The 22,089-nt window shown below is 37.6% G+C and overlaps 1 protein-coding gene across 3 annotated transcripts in view; it reads left to right on the top strand.

Moving 5' to 3' along the window:
• Positions 1 to 22,089, top strand: part of LOC117405640 (collagen alpha-2(IV) chain-like) — a 101,136-nt gene that overhangs the window by 45,405 nt on the left and 33,642 nt on the right. For all 3 annotated transcript variants that reach the window (XM_034008842.3, XM_034008841.3, XM_059029919.1), the window contains exons 5-6: positions 19,941 to 20,075; positions 20,359 to 20,403. In XM_034008842.3, the coding sequence (XP_033864733.3) occupies positions 19,941 to 20,075; positions 20,359 to 20,403 (180 nt within the window). The remainder of the gene's footprint in view (positions 1 to 19,940; positions 20,076 to 20,358; positions 20,404 to 22,089) is intronic.

Raw genomic sequence — 22,089 nt, 5'->3', positions numbered from 1 at the left:
TTACAATAGTTTAGTATTGTTTATTGTTTACAACCCTTTTTAGTGTATGCGACACTTCTTTTGTGTCTCACACACAGAAAAGAGGTGCACAGAAAGGAAATGTATCTATTTGTAAAAAAAAAAATGCTGTTTGAGAAACACATTTGTTGGGAAAACTGAGATTTTTGTATGAAATACATTTTGACAAATGGGTTGTTTGACAAATAAAATGCCATTGTTTTTGGTGCCCTCTAGTTCAAAGTCAGCCAACTATTACAATGACCTTTAGTAAAGCAAAAAAAATTAAAACATTTAGATTTTTACTTAAAACAATTTATTTCCATGTTCCTCCTGAGCCAAACATGTCTTTGGACAAACATTGAGTTGAAGACTAGTGGGAATCCTGAAGCTTGGCTCCTTGTAGCTACCAAGGGATATTGACATTTACCAGTCAAGGAAGACATTCAGAAAACAGGCCCAAGAAAAACAATTGCTGAATAACTGCTTAACTCATTAGTTCCTTGAATCTTATCTAAGACATGACAGCTAATGAATGAAAAAAATGATTAGCTGTCTTGTTTTAAGGGTTTTAGGAAATACAAAAGACTAGGCAATGATATCATGCTTTATGAGGATAGTACATCCAAGTTATTAAGAATTGTTTGGCTGTGAAATCATGTTTTGTTCACTTGGTCAGCACAATATCAGCAGACAATGATATTCACAAGGAGCTAACATGGACAAAAGGACAAAGATGCCTGGGACAAGCCTAAAATTGAAATGTGCCAAAAGACTGCCTTTTCTGTTAATATACTGTACTTGTTGTTTGACATTTACTATGGTACATTTGCATGATCATTTTGCAGTTTACCATGCATTTGCCATGCTTTATCATGCCATTTGTTATGCTTTTACCACAGTTTACCACAGTAAACTTTTTATAAAGGTTACATTTGTCAAAATATTCAAAAGCATTTCTGTGAAACAGAACATCTGCCAGTGTTCATGTGAAAAGTGTGTAAAATGAAAATAAACTAGAAATGTTCTCACTGCTGATGCTAAGGTTGCTATGTTAACTCAAAGTAATTCAATCATGATTTTATAATCAAGAATCAATTTTTCTGATAGAAACTGTTGTTGGGACATCCTAGAAAGCCCCAAAAGATGTGTACATTCTTAGACTGTTGTCAGTTATTAATACAGTGTCCCAAGTATCACCCAAACACTCAGGGTTACTTAGCATTTCCTAGATTTTCTCTCTCATGACACACAAATCTTTTACTGAAGGGTCGCGGAAATAAATACTTTCCCATCCAGATTTACAAGATCTAAAACGTCTGCGTTTTGTCTTTTTTTTCATTTTTTTGTTTATTTTTAGGTTTAAGGGTCAAAACAGGATATTTTCTCATAATACTGTATGTGGGCCAGCTCTGATTCATCTCACAATATTCTCATATGGACAGATGCAAAAGATAATACTCTATATAAGGTTTTATGTGGTGTTGTATAAAGTGTGTGCCGCCCACAACCCCTGTGGAAAACCAATACCAGTAGCTATATCGTAGCTGTATTTCAAAAGTATGGGTCAGGTTTATAAGGGTTGTTTTACTTGTATGGTGTCATGATACACATGAATTGTCGATTATTAAAATTGTGAATATTTATTTACCTCCTTGTAAACTCCTCTTCCTGAAAAGGGTTTTGGACAAACCCTGCTGATTTGTGGGGCTTGGAGGAGGGCCATGTGTTGTCCATTTTTCCCTGACTCAGAAGTCTTGCTTACTACATGTCTTTATGTCCCTGAATAGATAATAATACACCTCCTCATATGAACCGTGTTCCCAGAAATGCTGCCATCTCTTAGAAGTATCGAGCATTTACTTATTTAATCCTAATCAAACCCCTTGTTTACTAAATATCTTGATATCCCTGAAAAGATATTCGTTCTTCATATATAGTCTTATCCCGAATATGGGTTTCGGCAATAGTGACTGCCAAAACTAAAACAAATGCCCTACCACCAGCAGCATAAACCAGCAGAATGTTTCTCATAGTCATTTTATCTCAATGTTTGTATGTAACTATAGGCAAACTGTGTGAACGCAGTCTAAAGTGTCTACCTACCACTGCCCTGGGGTATATTTAAAATCCCAATGCCTGTCTGTGAAACTCCTGACCAGTTTAATTAGGCAATTAATCTGAAAATGCAGACTGGAACCAATAGAGTGGTAGCAACAGCTGGGATCAGTTCACATGAAGTCCCAGGGTAATTCTGAAAAACATAGCATTTAAAGTACTGGGCACCACAGGGTGCTTTAGTTTTTTTTTAGTTTTTTTTTTACAGTAATCAGTAGCAGTGTGACTGCAATAATTGGAGCAATATGTGAATATACAGCAATCTGTGCCAGGGTCATCCATGTTCACTAAGAAAACAGAATATGACTTTTATTGCGTATCTGGAACTGCTCTGCATGTAAGCTCAGTTTGAAAGCTAGGTAACATTGTGTTGATTACAAGTAATGGGAATACGGAGTCACCTTTTAAAGAAACTAGCCTGCAGCAGAAGGAAGCAACTGACATTAAACAAAAAATTGACCTCATCTTACGCACATGATTTCAACACTTGGCAGAGAAAGTTGAGTAAATGCAGTTGCAGCCACACAGCCATGTGCTTCACTGATACCGTGAGTAAGAGAAGACTGCTCTGTTCAGTTAACTGACTGGGTGTATTTCATTGGACACTCAATGATAAATTCTGAGGTAGTGAAGCCATTTAGCCAAGTTTGTCTACTTCACATCTTGTTGTTTTACTTCAGTGCTTCTTAATGTTTTCCATGTATGATAGGAGTACAAGATACAGGCTAATTTTCAAACGTAGGATTTCTTAACTGCTTTTAAAACCTTGGGCCTCAATTACAAAAGGACGCTAAACTTTATGGTGCGTGATAATTGCAATTAGTGTGCACGTTCACGATTTCCGTATTTACTATTGCAATTTTATTAATTATCATGTACTATACTTGGCATATTATGGCATGCACTAAATTTAGTGCTTTACACTATGGTAATCAGAATGAATATGTGATTTTTATTGTAATACATGCGGATGTATTTGAGCTGTATTTACATGGTATTTACTAAAGGATATTAATTTTAGTGCACGCATTAAAGTGATCATTTATTAGTGCACATGGAAAGCAGGCTTTATCCACCGATAGGCGCTGTTTAAACCTTTTATTCAATTCAATTTACAGAAGAAAGGCATTATAGACTACACAGATAACATAATTTAAAATGTGTAAAGGAAGAGCGATCTATCATGGCTCCTGTCACAGTATCACTTTCAATTAGGAAAGTAGAAATTAGGAAAATTTCTGATCTGAGTTTATTTAGCTCATTCTGTAAATAAGCTAAATGGTAGCTGATCAATTGGGAACTCGTTCAAAAATGATTGAGTCAGAAGTGCCTGGCCCATAAACATTCTATTTGCTCACAGCTTGGAGAATGGCCTGAGGTTTCCACTCCAGTGTGTAGCTGATATTGCCATTCCTGTTACTTTGTTTGGCCTGGCTCAAGATAAATAAGACTCATAACGATGCAAAACACAGACTGTGAGAAAGTGCTTTATGGTTAGTAAGATGTGGGTTTGGTATTCCCGGCTGGTTTATAGTTGGGGTTTCCACATTGTCTATTTTATTACAAGGAATGTACATCTTGGTGGCTTCTATCCAATCTAGATTCTAAAAGGCAGGCGGTTTTAATGAATAAGAGCATGTATAGGAGCATGAGCAATAACTGAAGAAAAACAACTCACTGTACTTTGTAAGTCCCAAAGCTAGTCTATTTTTACCCATCAGATTGATAACCTGCTATAGCATAAAACGCTGTTGTTTATGAGAATCTGGCATGAAAAGAAGCAGTCATTTATGAGAATTTGGCTCAGACAAACAAGTCATGTAAGTAACAAAGACATTAAAAAATGCAGAATTATTCTCAGCACAATTCACTGAAGTTTATAAAAATCAGTAATCCCCTCTAATCATTGCTGTGCTGTACACTTACTGTAATTGAATGAATAGACCGGAAGAGGCCAACTACTGTATTACCCTAACATGTCTTTGTGACAGAGATCGAATGATTCCTGGTGTTAGATCCCCCTCCCGACCTGCGAGGGTGCTGTATAAAGGGAACAGAGTACCCTGGACTAAATAGCATGACAGTTTATTCCCAGGGTTAGGTGAAAGTCGGCCATCTAGAAAGGGGTCGAAGCTACGGTACACAAACTCAATGACCCCGACGGGAAACGGCGTGGTATCCGCGGATGCGCTCGTTAACCAAGGGGTGTTGAGTGAGGGTATAAAAAGGGGACGTAGTGAAGTGATCTGTTCCTTTTGTAATTGGTTAAAGAAAGCCTAAAAAGGAGAACGGTGAAAAACGTTTTGTTTGTTTGTAATGTCTTGTTAAAACCTGTTTGTTCGTTGTTTAGACAGCTAACACAATCCGGAGCTGTCGCCAAAGGCCAGCACCAAACCGGACAACATCACCACTTATTTCACAAAGAACTGTATTTGCACCACGAGCACTAATTCACTCACTAAAGGACTTGTGTGTGTTTTGTGTTATGTGTGGGTGTATAAAGAATGGGACTTTTTTGGTTGCGGGTCAAAGCCGGGGATTATAAGTAAAGTAATACACGCCACTGTATTACTTTCTATCGTTATTGTTTACTGTTTGTTTTGCCGTCAGGCTTTGGAAAAACAAAGATCATTAAACACTTGTGTCACAGTTAAAAAATACACAAACCTGAATGCTGTTATGCAATAACTTGTCAATGCATGGCAGAAACTGCAGAGGAGACTGGGAGAGGAAGTAGTATAATAACTAGCACAGACTTCAACACAGCAGTCCATTGCAGAATTTGGAAACTTGAGGAAATTAAAGTTCACTTAAATAGTTTGTGAACACCAGCAATTTTAGTAGAAGAACATGTAATTAAATTGCATCAAGCTGCCTAATTCTGGCACCTGCATTTGTTATTATTTATTGCCTGTTTTTTTTTTATTGAAAGCCGATGTACAAATGTGTTTCAGTCTATGGGAAAGGAAGTGCTGTCAAGCTGCCAGGATACATTTTTACTTTGGAAAGAAATATTTTGTTACAAATTTCACCCACTTTTCTGTATCAGAATTATACGTCTTTCCACTGTGTTTTTAGGCTCCTTTGTGTGGTTAGTCTGAGAGGGGGTGCCAGGGATGAAATTCTGCCGGTACTTTATACCGGGACTTATTTTGATGCCGGTACTGGGTACCGGGACTTATTTAATCTGCTTTTCATCCAAGCGGGATGCATTCCATCCACTCACACAGTCCACTAGTGCAACGTTTCTCAAATGTGCTTTCATTCAACACAGTTCGTGCTGCTTGCATTCTGTTTCCTCATACTGCTTCTGTTTCTGTTAGCTGCTATTGGCCACCATTAACGTCAGTATAATCACTGCATGTTGATTGGCTGAGCTTTCATTCTGATCAGATTTCATTTCGGCATGAGTCACAAATCTCCACCCATTTCGATTTGTGTCAGTGCTCATTCGTTGATCAACGAGAGAAGACTTTAGCAGTGCAACGTGAAAACAGCAGTATGGAGTAATTATCATTATTATGAAGTAATAATTATTTTCTTTAGTGTGGCAGATAAACTATCTGAAATATTCTAAACAAACATTGCTGCGCATGAACTTGAAAGCAAAAATCCACATCAGTGTTCACCATAAATTACATAGTTGATAAATATTTGAAATAATTATCATAACGCATTTTGCCTTGCATCGATTTACCACATTGCCAGAATTTGCGTGAAAAGTATGGGGATGATTTAATTGAATACTATGGAGATTAAAAGGTACATCTTTAGTAGTCGTACTAGTGCCTGTTACATAGTACCTTTGAAGGGTATTTTAGCCCCTATTGTGCATTGTTTGACTTAGACCTTTTTGTATCATTTTTTCATAGCACAGTTGTTTATTTTATACCATTTTTATAACATCATCCCTTTTTTAGGATATCTTGAAACAAAACCCCCTATCTACAGCAGTTACCGCACAGTGTAATATTTCTTAATGCTTGTCATTTAAGGTTTAACTTAAGTGTCATATTACAGTACATGACTGAGTGATACAAGCAGAGGATACAAAGCTTTCAGTATTTTCAGCTTCTTTGTTTATGGTGAATTGGTTATAAATTATCAGTTATTTTTAAGACTTATTTTGTATTTATAAATGTTTTGTGTACCAATATATGTACATTTTGAAAGTATTTATTCATTGGCACTCAAATTGTATTCATTTTTAAAATGTTTACACCCGGCTGTGCATGTGAGTGTCTGCACTTTTTTTGTTGAGAATTTCACCCCTGGTGTAAACTAATGGTCCTATGGAGAGGTTTTGTGTAACAAAAGTAATTTCAGCTCACAGACTACCATTTGGAACCGATTTCTGAAAGCAGAACATAGAAACATGTGAATAACGGACAGTAAATGATCTGGAATAATCATATAAAAGTAAACTTGCTGTGAATGGACAGTCCTTTTTGTAGGCAATGAAAAGGGGGTGGATAGAAATGGAGGCGAAGGATTCAGACAATCATAGCTCTATTTATTATTATTTATTTCTTAGCAGACGCCCTTATCCAGGGCGACTTACAATTGTTACAAGATATCACATTATACATTATTTCACATACAATTACCCATTTATACAGTTGGGTTTTTACTGGAGCAATCTAGGTAAAGTACCTTGCTCAAGGGTACAACAGCAGTGTCCACCACTGGGGATTGAACCCACAACCCTCCGGTCAAGAGTCCAGAGCCCTAACCACTACTCCACACTGCTGCCCACCACACTATTTCCACCATACAGTAAATGGACTGAACATAGTCTAAGAAATTGGCCTGTGGACCGGGTTTTGTCCATGTATAGTCCATCTACTAACTGTCTATAATGCCATGACCAATTGGAGTCAACAGATTCCAACAAAAGTACTCTTTAGCTGATTATGCATAAAGTATTAAGTTTGACAAGGAAATATACAGTATAAAAGTCTATTCCATGGCAATGTATAGTTCAAAAAGCAGTTTAAATAAGGTAATTATAAATTGCATCTCATAGCAGTATTATAGATTACCAAGCATTTTTAATATGAACTTAAAATCAAATTTATATATTATTATTATTTATTTCTTAGCAGACACCCTTATCCAGGGCGACTTACAATTGTTACAAGATATCACATTATTTTTACATACAATTACCCATTTATACAGTTGGGTTTTTACTGGAGCAATCTAGGTAAAGTACCTTGCTCAAGGGTACAGCAGCAGTGTCCCCCTACCTGGGATTGAACCCACGACCCTCCGGTCAAGAGTCCAGAGCCCTAACCACTACTCCACACTGCTGCCCTGATATAATTAAGTGGTTACAGTCATTATTATTATTATTATTATTATTATTATTATTATTATTATTATTATTATTATTATTATTATTATTATTATTATTATTATTATTATTATTATTATTATTTCTATTGCTACTGCTATTTTGAAAGTACAGGTCTAGATCAATTTTTTAATCTAGGCAATCTAGACATGCCCTTTGAAGGTAAAGGACAGTTTCTGGAGGCTGGAGTCTAAGCTGTGCTGAGGTTCACAGTATATACAGACTCTGTACTATGTTTAAGCTTGCTACTGTTCGCTTTTTTATTTTTTTGCCAAATCAACGATTAATATCAACGTTTATTTTAGAAAGAATTTACCGTTTTGTTTCGATCTTTATTTTTCAATTCAAGCAGAGCATGGGTGAAATAGACCTTTATGCTTTAAAAAAAAAACACAGACTTTTTATTCCATTGAGAAACGTCTCATTTATTGAAACCCCTTTATCATATTTAACATGCAACAAAACCATGGTTACCAACATTCTAATTGAAATAATGTTTGGTTACAGCGGCGCTATACCTTGTAAAGATAAAGATTATACACAAATTTAAAAATGTTCTCAAATAAACTGTAGAAAATGCAGCATACACAGACTTTTATAGCATAAATTTACAAGTAAAAATATGCACAGAACAAAACATTAGATAGTTGAACAGAACTAACTTGCACTTATTATTCAGAGTCTGAGCTCCCCCTCTCCTGCTTCAGCACAGCTGGACTCAGAGTCACTGGAAGGCAGACGGGCCCGCTTCGTCCTGCTGCTGAGACTTCAGCTGTCTGTCAGGGTATTGTGCACAATATTCATTAAGTGTTTTCCTCTTGCACACCATTTTCAAATAAAACCAGTAACTGTCACCGTATACCTCTAGCAAAAGCTTACCTAGACCTTAACCTGCTAATTTCAAAGTAGGCGCTGTAGCTGGCAAATGAAAGTGCACAGTCAGTGCAGGTCTTGATGATTGACAGTCATTTAAACAAATGAGAGCATTCTAGCGCTGCTTCAGTCAACGATGTCAGAATAGGGTGAAAGTGACAGCGACAGTGAAACTACAGTACTAACAGACCACTGAGATGACTGGCAGCGACCCCCTAGCCATTCAGAGCGGAACAGAGAAATGATTATTTTTGGTAAGAAAAAAAAAATAGCTAGTGGTTTTACCAATGTTTATCCTATATAAATTTATTTCAGTCAAACTCATATTTTTTGGGAATTCGACGTTTAACGAGCTTTACCGATTAATATTGAAAAGTAGCAAGCCTAACTATGTTGTTATATTATACAATATACAGACATGGCATTCCTATAGAAGGAGAAGCAATATAAGGTGTTTCGTTTGCTTTTATAACAATGGATCTTTCTATTTATTATGTTTATTTTTGGCATTAGTACACCAGTAAAGACAATGAAGTCTGCCTTGTGCATGCTATGCAATACTTTATCAGCGTGGCCCATTACTGTAGCTTTTTGTCGAGACCAGTCAAATAACATTCAAAAAAATAGTTTTTTGAAAGAAAGAAAAAGATACAAAGGAGCATCCCTTATTGAATGTTGCTCCTTTAACGTTAGACAAGCTGTTAAATAAAGGTGCTTTTTGAAGTGAACAGTACATTTGATTGTGAAGCAATCCTCAATGAGATCACAGCCATTTGGAAACATTATAGTAATTTGGCAAAAAGAAACTATTGTAGCTAGATTCAAGGTCTAAAGAAATAATTTAACATGTGAAATAGTTTGCAGCCAATACTAACGTACATGGTCAATTATTCAGTATTTTTAAACTACTCTCCAAAAAGTATTGGGACGCATGAATAAAGGCAGAACAACCTTCCCTTTCTCACATCCCTGCTTCCTAAATATCTTGGTATTCCTGAATAGAGGCTTCTTCAAATCTATGTGTTGTTTAATAATCCATTTGGTATTTTTTCTTCATTGTAGCTCAGAATATAGGTTTTTGCAATGGTTATGAACATTACATATAGCGCTGGCCAAAAGTTTTGCATGGCACTATAGAATTAACTAATTTTGCTTCATAAAGTCGAATGAAACCTGATGAATAATGTTACGTTAACATACTGAATTACATACCACTTTGTAGTATACCATACTCAACGAAAAACTGGCATACTAGCCCAAAACCTGTTGTAAAATAGGGTACAGTACATTAGACCTTTTTAATTGTTCTCAGTCTTAAACAGCTGGAGATTTCAAGTTAACTATAAAATGTTATAAGTAACTTGAAATCTGCAACCTAGTGTAGGAGCTGTGAACAATTAAAAAGGTCTAATTAAGCAAATTATTAGTTCAATTAAGGGTTTAGTAAAGTAATTGAGAGCTCAGTTGGAACGTAAACCAAAAGACACTGGGGACCAGGTTTGGCAAGTATTTAAGTATCAACAGACTGTTCTCCAGCTAAAGTAACATTTCTAATCAGAAAACTGCATCCTGATAGCTACAGGTACTGTTCTGTGCTCCAGTGTTTTAGCGGCCTGTTTCTGTTTAACTGAAACAAGCAAAAAGAAAGGTTTTTTTTTTTCAGTGCTGCTTGATTAAATTTCCACAGTAGCGAAATAATGCCTGACAAGTCATGAGAATGTTAACTTGTTAATAATGCATCCCTGCTGCATGGGCACAACCAGATGGTATTATGCCAGCATGTTTACTGAAAATGTTACATTTTCATGTTTAAAATAAGGCTTTTAAAGAGATTATTTTCTCCCAAGTATAGCGGAATCTGGCCCCTGGCCCCTGGGCACCACCAAAAATGTTACAAACCCGGCATCTATGGCTGTCTATTCTGGGTTTGATTAAATATCCCTGTTTCAGCCATTGTTGTTGGAAGATTACAAAATTACTAATTATCTTATTTCCAGTGCATCTTAGGGCGTGTTTTTGAATGCAGGTTTTCTATATTAAGACAGGACACTGAACTCGTATGTATATGTCCACTGAGTTCAGGCAAATACTTTGTATTGACAACCCAGTGGTTGAGCAAGATGTATAGAGTCCCCAGATCAGGTGCTTGTCTTTGTGAGTGTTTTACATATGGTAAACGCTCTAGTTAAACCGGGGATACATCTATTAAATTACTAGAAAGCTAAAAGAAAAAGGATTTTAAAAAAGAAAATGAAAAAGGGGGGTTAGAAAGCACTTTGGCAAGAACAGCAATGTCAGTTTTCAACAGAGATTAAAGTAATCATGAGCATTTTTTCCCACAAGGTAGGCCAGGCATGGTTACTTAAAACAGAACAGATGTTCCCACTGGGGTCTCCAGCTCTGACACGCTGCATTCGTAAATTTTTAAGACAGATGTTTCACTGCTTGAGAAATACTCCTACACATTGCTCATAATTGCCCAGTTTTTTTCTTGTTTTTTCTCAAAGCCCATTGTTGTTATGAAATTTCTGGAAGCTTTCTCCATCCAGCTTGCATTTTGCAATAAATCGGATATTTAAACTGTTCAGCTTTAAAATACCACAACAACTAGGTCAGCAAATTAGTTGCTTGAACGTAGAGCATGCATTCTTGTTTCCAAATAGGCTCGTTTGCCAGACTGTGTGTGGGGAAGTGAAATGTAGCTGAGGGAATTCAGACAGCCCCTGGGGTTTACTATCCCTACTCTTTGAGCAGGACCCTTGTATCTTTAACATCCACAGATACAGCCCATTAGCAGGACCACACCCTTCACATCCTCAGGCTTGCATGCTGAGTGTAACAGTGCTGATGCTGGGATGTGTTTGGCTGTGACCTCGCTCCCCAGCTCCATGTCTAATTGCTCCCAGATTATACCTAATGTCTGGGGCAATGTTAGGAAGTAAGGTCAGAGTTAAAACACACCCAGAACATTTTTTCTTTTCAGAAAAAGCCTGCTCCCTAATTAGTGAAGGAAACCCTTTCGAAACTAAGGCTGTGTTCACACACAGAACATTTTAGAGGGCATTGGTTCAGTCAAAAGGCTTGCATTGGTTGATTTGTTTCAATTTTTCACTTGTAGCAGGGCAATGATTACTGTTCGCAATTGCAGCGCCCTTCATGAAAAAAGCAGATGAGCAAATGAAAATAAAACTTGTTATCAACAGTTAAATGTATAAAACCTGTTGCATGTGTTTTGATAAAAGAAATTGCTACTTGACTCCTTGACTTACGTAAATTATTTGTAAAACTTTGTTTGTTTTATGGGAAAACCCTTGAAATAAGCTTTAACCCTTTTCACTCGTATAATATTATACTGGGCCTGCCAGTATAATCCTTCTTTTTATTATCCTGGACACATGCCCGGATGTGAGGTTTCTGCAGAAACTCACCATCCAATACATTCAATAGTGCAGTGCTGCATTGCACATCAAATCGGTTAAAGTACCTCTAAAAGGCTTTCTAATGATATCACATATGCCCGGTTCAGTTGTTCCTAGTTCTGTTTATTTTTTCATAAATTGTTGTTTTTGTTTGGAAACATTAAAAAAACGAAAATATGTGTCAAGGTTGCCAATGCCATAACTTTGTTATTGTTTGTCCGTTTCACACCAAATTTAGCACTTATGCTCAGAAGCAATAAAAGTTTTATTTTGCAGTGTAATTTGGTCCTTGGGGTCTTTTGTTCTCTTGAGTAACAAAATAAATGAGGATTTTTTTGTTATGCATTTTTGTTTGGGGGATAGTTTTTATATCAATAACTGTGTGTTTGTCAGTGAATACATTTTTCTAGCGAGAAAGAGAATCTTGTGGCCTTTCATCTGATGTGTGTTACATGCTTGTAATCCTTACAGAACAGGAGTTAGAAGGGATAACATTCAAACAGGCAAAACAAGGCAAAATTAGGCTTGCGTTTAAAAGGTTAAAATGATACCTACATTATTTGTCAAGGTTATCTGACACACACACACACACAAAAAAAATGAGCCATCAAGACCATCAAATGGGCATTTTTAGTATCATCAGACAAGTTCTCAGGAGTTACACACCCCTCCTTTGCATTCACCGATACGTACTGTACCCTAGAATAATTTAATGTATGGAGAACCACAAATGGAGGTACATGCATGTTTTTTATAGTTTAAAATATAGAAAGCCTTGTATACTTCCTAACTTTTCTGTTAAAAGGCTTGCTGCTGATCTTGCAAGCCCATTTCTACTCACGGGACACTTTTGTTACGCATTCGTAACTGTGGAAACGTGTGTTTGTTTTAGGAAATAGAAAAGAAAACTTCCATAATATTTTAATTAACCTCAGATACTCCCTTGAGTGCAGGTCGGATTTCAGCCTCAACTTTTGCTGGGCCTTGGAGGGAAACCAGTCATAACAGGCCTGTCGAACGCAATAAAACTTTTATGGCTATTGGTTTATAGAATGTTATAACTAGGGCTTCTGTTTTTCGGTTTTTATTAATTTCATTTTTCAGTGCTTATTTTTAGCTGTTTTCGAGTTTTATGTAAATCTTTTTTTTTTTTCAGGGCTTTCGCTTTTTATATACTGTATGAAATTATTGTTTTCAGTTACTTTCCAAAATGCTTGGATGTTTTTTGCTTTTTTTTGTCAAAATAAGTATCGTAGTAACTCGACAGTACTTGCACACTTAAGTTGGACCTTCTTTCCTTTGCTGTCTTCCACAACGAAATCCCTATGGTCACAGGCACATTCTTCTGGGTTTTTTCTGTGTAGGCATTTTTTTTACATTTCACCACAGTTTGCAATTGTGTTTTAAATTATCTGTCTCTTAACTGTAATACAGCTTTAAATCCTGTGAACAAGCCTTCATTCCTAATTGTAATTTCGTTTTAAATCTCACAAGCGGAGTCTCCAATAAAAATGTAGGAATGTGCTGCCACTCAGTAGTTGTGGTGGGTTTATGTATTCAGAACAAATCAATGATAGATACGAGTCAGGAAGGAGGGACATTGCCTAGCTGCACTGGGAAAGGTAGTTTGTTTTAGTTTTTTTTAGTAGTAGGTTTTTGTTTTTTTAATGGGAAAGGGATGCTCATCATGAATTGAGTAACCATTTCCATCGTTTCTTCCGGTGTTTATTGGCTATACACCGATTTCATATCTTTTTTTTTGTATCGAGGGTGTTTTATCGGTTTTTATCGGTTAAAACCGAAAATCAGAAGCCCCAGGTGTAACATATCCAACCAGATGCAACACAGTGCGGAACTCTGCTCTTCCGCTATTGCACACACAACCATAAACCACAGTAGAGGTAATAATATCTCCAGCAGTTATGGAAGACGGCATTCCCAGTGTCGGATGTGATCACTTGAGACAATAGTAGTGGCATTCCGTTTAATGTATCCCATGAGTGTGCAAACATCTTGTTATTAAGGTTTAAACAGGTAGTAAACAGGTAGTATAACACACATTTAGTATTTGTGGCCGGGCAGAAACCCTGCCATTGTAAATAAGTGCATTTGGATGTGTAAGTAATAATTAGACTCTAACCCTTTTAATTTCAGATGTATTGTGTTATTTTGATATTTAACATTTTAGAAGGAAATAAATGGTTTGATTCATGCAAAAGATGGCACAGTGCCATAAAGAAGGTTTAACGAGGCCAAAGAGTCAGATAACATTGCAGGCAATTCAGTTGTTCTAAATCAGTGGTCTACAACTTTAGCCCTTGAGATCCATTCCAGCCCAAGTTGTTATTCCAACCAGGTGCTAAATTGGTCAGTTGACTAATTTAGGACTTAATTGTAACTAAGAGCTGGACTGACAGTGGCACATATAAATCAACCTAGCAGTTCAATCAAATTTATTTTGTATAGCGCCTTAACAGCTCAACTACCATTAAAGACAAAATCACATCCAAGAATAAGTGTCTTCAAATGACATTTTCCTCATTTAGTTTAATCTCGCCCTTACCTTGTTAGGATGTTTGCAATCGTTCTGGCTCATATTCAGTGCATTTTCTTTTATGTGTCAGCCTGTGCCAAAGTGCCTGCTGTAGACCTGTGTAACAAAGGCTAAAGGTTATGGCTCTGTGTTCAGTGTTTGGGAAAGTTCAGGCTTTTCAACTGACAACCCAATGCAGTCTGGTACATTTTACCTGTCTCAGGTACCATTCTTTCCTTTAAGGGAAGTAGGACTACACCTACCAGAATGCATTGGGTTGTGAGTTTAAAAGCCAGAACTGTCCCAAACTGTCCAGCTGAACACAGAGCCATATGGTCACCTTACAAAGGCTAGATCAAACAAAGTGTGTTTATAGATGTAAGAGTCAACTAGTGATCAACTATTTTGGATCAAGTTTCTGATTGCATTGCTTATAATACGCAGCTGAGGACTGTGTGCTGGAGTTTACGAATAGGACAACATTTGTAACATATCTCTGTGACAGGTAGTAGAGCTGAAGAGCAGCCCCTTACCTGGGGTAAAAGAACCTGAACACCGATCACATCAAAAAAGGAAAACAAAACAATATCTGAGTAGGTGTAGTATGAGTCACTCCGAATGACTGCAAACTTCACAGAAAGGGGACAGTAAGACACGCTGAGAATGTATTTTGAAGCTACGTTCTCTTTAAAGAGAATCACATGCCCTGTTAGAGATAAGTGGTTTTCATAACTTTGGTTTACAAAGGGCCCTTCATGACCTAAACAGCAGTGTTATCAATTGGAATGACCTCGCTGCAGTTACTCCCAGCAAAAGGAAAGCACAGCTCCAGGTTTTCTTTAATTGCTGCTCAATAATGAAGGGCATGCTACTCTATGTGCTGCCAGACACTCACACTCCCTCTTCCTTCGAGTCATTAGTTTGCTTCATTAAAACACGACAAAAAATTTGCTACATCAACAAGAAGTAACACACAGAGTAATGATGCATGCCAATCTGTATACACAAAAATAAGAAAGAAAGAAAGAAAGAAAGAAAGAAAGAAAGAAAGAAAGAAAGAAAGAAAGAAGCGGATCTGATCCTAACATACTGTACTTTAATCACTGCACCTGCTGCTCCATACTGTACATGGCACCTCTGTGATAACTAGATGTTGCGTCACTGGGATTTCCTTTTTCTTGATGAGATTATGAATGGCAGCTTTTCAAGAAGCACCTGTTTCTACTGATTTTAGGAACTTCAGCAATGCCCGGCTTGGGTAATGGGGTCTATTCAAGTGGAATTGTTTGGCATACAAACTCAGGTATAAAAATTAAAAACAGAAAAGAATGATAACAGTGCTGAATTAACTTTTTTTTGTTCACGTATCCATTTAAATAGAGTAGATGTTTTGTAATTGTAACATAGTGATTGTCTTATAGTATGTTAGCTGTTAGCTGTTTTCTTGTTTTCTTTTTTTCAAGACCAGTGTTTATTATCTGTCTAGGGTTTATCTTAAATATTTTAGCTTCAAGCATCTGGAATAATTTGCTATAGTTTCACTCAAGTGTATAGTTTCAGAACAACTGGCACTCATTTATGTACTAGAAGTCCAATGAAGTGCTTTATATTTTCAAAAATATTTTAATTGTTTTGACAAACATAGTAAGTCTTTTGAAACACAATACATGTGTTTCATGTCTTTCAACTACATAGAATTTATACAAAGGTACATACTTTGCCAATTGGAAAGTGGCTAAATTGAAGAAGGAAATTGAAGAAGGAATCTATGAAAAAGACCTAGGAGTTTATGTTGACTCAGAAATGTCTTCATCTAGACAATGTGGGGAAGTTATAAAAAAGGCCAACAAGATGCTTGGATATACTGTATTGTGAAAAGTGTTGAATTTAAATCAAGGGAAGTAATGTTAAAACTTTACAATGCATTAGTAAGACCTCATCTAGAATATTGTGTTCAGTTCTGGTCACCTCGTTACAAAAAGGATATTGCTGCTTCAGAAAGAGTGCAAAGAAGAGCGACCAGAATTATCCCCGGTTTAAAAGGCATGTTGTATGCAGACAGGCTAAAATAATTGAATCTATTCAGTCTTGAACAAAGAAGACTACGCTGTGATCTGATTCAAACATTCAAAATTCTAAAAGGTATTGACAATGTCGACCCAGGGGACTTTTTCGACCTGAAAAAAGAAACAAGGATCAGGGGTCACAAATGGAGATTAGATAAAGGGGCATTCAGAAGAGAAAATAGGAGGCACTTTTTTACACAGAGAATTGTGAGGGTCTGGAACCAACTCCCCAGTAATGTTGTTGAAGCTGACACCCTGGGATCCTTCAAGAAGCTGCTTGATGAGATTCTGGGATCAATAAGTTACTAACAACCAAACGAGCAAGATGGGCCGAATGGCCTCCTCTCGTTTTTGTAAACTTTCTTATGTTCTTATGTAATAAGACTTAACAATGTTACATTCACTGGGCTGTTAACAATCAGATTGGGTAGCCTAGGCCTGGATTCAGTCAAATTTAAGGCGGTGCTATAGCCATTATAAAGTATAGCCATTACAGAGCCATACATTTTGGTTTAGGCTCTAACTGTTTTGGTATATAGTCAATTTTAAAGTTTAACCGTTTCAGTGCCAAGTTCTCTTAACCTTTGGATATATCAGTGTTACACATTGTTTTCACATTTTCATTTTACTTCATGTTTACAAACCATTTCATCAGATGTGACATACCCATTAGATCATGTGACTGAGGATTCTTTGTCCACAAAAAAGTTTCTCTAAATTTGTCTTTACTTGGCTTTGAGCTTGCTTTGAACTTGTCTGGAGTATCCAGAAAACGATTGAAAACACTGTCAAACAATAAGTTAAATATTAAAAAGCTATTAAAGCTGCTTTGTGCTGTAGTTATTTATGGGCACAGTGGAAACCTTACATTTAGTAAATGGCAATAGAAATATGGCACCATCTAGTGGCTGTAATAGATGGCTTGAGGATAAACCTGGACAACATAAAATGGGAGAACACACTGGAAGGAGAGTCCGTGGAAGGTGGATGAGCAGAGTTCAGAGACATGCTGGAAATACAGGACCAATTCATCCCAACGACTAACAAGTCCAAACTAAACAAACGTCACCAACATGGTTCAATTGATCCATCAAGCAAAGCATCATGAATAACATATAAATAAGAGGACTGGGGGCTCTCAGGACTAACAAACCCCCAGGTCCGAGTGGCATGCACCCAATAGTGCTTAAAGAAATCAGGTAGCTCATTGCCAAGCCGCTGGCAAAGAGTGTTGACAAATAAGTCAAGACAGGAGATGTCATGTTTAAAAAGAGGGATAAGGCTGAACCAGGAAACTACAGCTCCATCAGGCTCACATCCATAACATATAAAATTATGGAATCAATCGTAAGAGGGAAACTAGAGGAGTACGTACAGTACTGTGCAAAAGTTTTAGGCAGGTGTGAAAAAATGCTGTAAAGTAAAAATGCTTTCAAAAATAGACATGTTAATAGTTTATATTTATCAATTAACAAAATGCAAAGTGAGTGAACAGAAATAAAATCTACATCAAATCAATATTTGGTGTGACCAATCTTTACCTTCAAAACAGCATCAATTCTTCTAGGTACACTTGCACACAGTTTTTGAAGGAACTCGGCAGGTAGGTTGGCCCAAACATCTTGGAGAACTAACCACAGTTCTTCTGTGGATTTAGGCAGCCTCAGTTGCTTCTCTCTCTTCATGTAATCCCAGACAGACTCAATGATGTTGAGATCAGGGCTCTGTGGGGGCCATACCATCACTTCCAGGACTCCTTGATCTTCTTTACGCTGAAGATAGTTCTTAATGACTTTCGCTGTATGTTTGGGGTCGTTGTCATGCTGTAGAATAAATTTGGGGCCAATCAGATGCCTCCCTGATGGTATTGCATGATGGATAAGTATCTGCCTGTACTTCTCAGCATTGAGGAGACCATTAATTCTGACCAAATCCCCAACTCAATTTGCAGAAATGCAGCCCCAAACTTGCAAGGAACCTCCACCATGCTTCACTGTTGCCTGCAGACACTCATTCATGTACCGCTCTCCAGCCCTTCGGCGAACAAACTGCCTTCTGCTACAGCCAAATACTTCAAATTTTGACTCATCAGTCCAGAGCACCTGCTGCCATTTTTCTGCACCCCAGTTCCTGTGTTTTCGTGCATAGTTGAGTCGCTCGGCCTTGTTTCCACGTCGGAGGTATGGCTTTTTGGCTGCAAGTCTCCCATGAAGGCCACATCTGACCAGACTTCTCCGGACAGTATATGGGTGTACCAGGGTCCCACTGTTTTCTGCCAATTCTGAGCTGATGGCACTGCTGGACATCTTCCGATTGTGAAGGGAAGTAAGCATGATGTGTCTTTCATCTGCTGCAGTAAGTTTCCTTGGCCGACCACTGCGTCTACGGTCCTCAACGTTGTCCGTTTCTTTGTGCTTCTTCAAAAGAGCTTGGACAGCACATCTGGAAACCCCTGTCTGCCTTGAAATTTCTGCCTGGGAGAGACCTTGCTGATGCAGTATAACTACCTTTTGTCTTGTTGCTGTGCTCAGTCTTGCCATGGTGTATGACTTTTGACAGTAAACTGTCTTCAGCAACCTCACCTTGTTTGAGTTTGGCTGTTCCTCACCCAGTTTTATTCCTCCTACACAGCTGTTTCTGTTTCAGTTAATGATTGTGTTTCAACCTACATATTGAATTGATGATCATTAGCACCTGTTTGGTATAATTGTTTAATCATGCACCTGACTATATGCCTACAAAATCCCTGACTTTGTGCAAGTGTACCTAGAAGAATTGATGCTGTTTTGAAGGCAAAGGGTGGTCACACCAAATATGGATTTGATTTAGATGTTTCTTCTGTTCACTCACTTTGCATTTAGTTAATTGATAAATATAATCTATTAACATGTCTATTTTTGAAAGCATTCTTACCTTCCAACATTTTTTCACACCTGCCTAAAACTTTTGCACAGTACTGTATATAACAATGTCATCATAGGAGACAACCAGTTTGACAAACCTCTAGACTTCTTGAAGAAGTCATTGCAAGGATGGACAAAAAAGAGCCTATGACATCATATACTTGGCCTTTGACAAAGAGACGCATGGAAATACAAAGATGTACATGCAAGTGAATACGTAACTGGGTGAAACATAGGAAACGGGGAGTACTTGTAAGAGGGGAAACCTCCAGCTGGAGCTATGTACCAGTAAGGTTCCGCAGGGCTCCGTGCTTGGACCCCTATTGTTTCTTATCTACATCAATGAATAATTAGCAAGCTTGTCATTACAGATGACAAAGCTTGAGGGAATGGCCGGCATGCTTTGAACCACACAGGAAATCCAAAAATAATAAAACTGGGCAGAAAAGTGGCAAATTAAATCAAATGTCAACAAATGTACATCTCATGTGGAATCCAAATACCAAATGAGGGGGTATAACTGTAACAGGCACATCAAAAGAAAGACCTCTTGTAAAGTTATGATGAGGTTGTATAATGCACTGGTGAGATCACACTTCTGTATCCAATTCTGACCACAGTACCAAAGGGACATTGTAGCCCTAGAGTTTTCTTAAAATGTTTATTTTTTTACAGGGTATGCCAGGTTTACTTGGCCCTCAGGGACCCAGTGGACCCCACGGATTCCCAGGACCACCGGGATTAGCTGGACAAAAAGGACAAAAGGGTGACCAAGGAAGACTGGGGATCCACGGGCCCAAAGGAGCTATGGTATAAGATTTATATTAGTTTGACAGAATGGTGAGAAGTATTAACACTTTCAGCACTATGTAAGTTTGCAAAAAGACAATCCAATTACAACTGAAGTGTACAACAATTACATACATATATTATTGAGAGCAGACCCAAGAACGTGTCCAATTAACTGGTCTGTTGTGTTGGGTGGAGCTCTTTTTTTCTGAACTGCACTAGTCAGACTTTTGAGTGGAATTACTTCTACTGACCTCTTGACAGGTCTACATGTAGCTTGACTGCTATTTTCTCTATTTTAAAGGGAGTAACGGGTGTGCCTGGGTTTCCTGGAGCAGACGGCATTCCTGTAAGTAGGCCCTCCATTTGGTCAATTGGCTTTCTGAAGTTATTATACAGCTTGCAAAACTTCTGGTAGGTTTTTAAATGTTGATTTTGGTAACAATAGCCAGTAAATGGACTGACTTCACCGGGTATTCCTGCAATATGATGGTAGACAAGTCTGGCCTCATGCTTGTGTCCAGGCTGTAGAGAGGTGACCCAGCTGGCATATAAAAAATATACTGATGGTCAATCCCTGAGCAGCCATGATAAATCACCAGGGGATTATGTCTCTTTTTAACCATTCAGACTCTCAAAACATACAGTAAATATCCACCAAAAACAGTTTGATTTTAAAACAAAACTATGATATAAAGTAAAGGCGGTAGAATCATTTGGACAGTATAAGTCTTGCTATTTTTGTTACCATTGTGTGGTTCACAGGGCAGGAGCAAGGGCTCCTACCCTTTCCAATCGTCAACCAGCTTTCTATTAAACCCACAGTCAGGCACTATCACTTGCACTTTTTGCACCACAGTTATTCCCCATCACCACCTCTGCAAGTGCATCTGCCTCGGGGGGGCAGGTGATGCTCACCACCCTGCTGTGGAGGCTTGGCAGCTCACCTCCTTCAGCACAGCTCTCAACAAGACAGAGGGGAGCTCCCATACAAATGGCCTAATGTTCTGTTACACTTTATTATCCATCTTCGGGTTGTTTAAAATTCAGTTGTAGCTGATATTTAAAATGTCTGGTTTATATTTACATTTAATGGACCTAATATCATTGTGGCAACAGATCTTAATAGGAGGTCAAGTTCAATGGTATGCATACTCCTACACATCGGTACAATTGGAAACAATTGCCCTACTGCCAATCAGACTGGTCATCTTCTAACTTCAGTTTATTCTGGGCAAGTCTAGTAAGTTTCTAACATAACTTATTGTAAATATGATAGTAGGTACTGTACTGTAGCTTTATAATACCAATTATGTTCTTATGGTAAATCTAAGAATGAAACCCCTCATGTTCTGGGTTTCGTCAGATAAAAAAAAGTAAAATATTGTAGCCATCTCTCTTAATCAGGCTGGTATGCCTGTCTTAGGGATGCCAACCTTGCAATTTTGTTTTTACTGACATAGACTTACAGTATTTTTTTATTTTTTTATTGACGTCATTTAAAAAAATATCTGAAACAATAAAATACATTATAGGCTATTGTTGTGTAGTTACATTTCTTTAGGTCATATTTACTTCTTATGGCCAGACATGGGCACATTTGCAGACTGGATCATTTGCTTCGTTGGTCTGAAGCTGGTGCTGTTTTAACAGCATGCTTGATAGTCAGAATTCCATTCAGAATGTCGGTAGACAATTGATTTCTTAAACATGTTTTAATTCTGCAGTACTGTGTGGCAAACCCAAAATATTCATGGCAAAGTGTAAGAAAACATGTGGGAAAAGCAATGCAAGGTGGACGATGTCTCCCGAGCTCACTGTGCATTGGCTACTTGGTTGAAGAATGGGTACTAATTTCAGCACAATATTGTTAATTGGCATTCTTCTTTTGATACTTTGCCATCACATAAGGTGCAGGTATATGTCATTCGAGCTGATTGTAAAAGCTACACAGCAATACAAATGATACCATCCTTTACTTCAATCCAAAATCAAAGATTTTTTTTGTTATTTGTGGGTTTACAGACTGTTAAAA

The sequence above is a fragment of the Acipenser ruthenus genome, chromosome 9 (assembly GCF_902713425.1).
Source record: "Acipenser ruthenus chromosome 9, fAciRut3.2 maternal haplotype, whole genome shotgun sequence".
Lineage (NCBI taxonomy): Eukaryota > Metazoa > Chordata > Actinopteri > Acipenseriformes > Acipenseridae > Acipenser > Acipenser ruthenus.
Note: the sequence above shows the minus strand (reverse complement) of the source record. Positions and strands in the feature narration are given on the sequence as shown.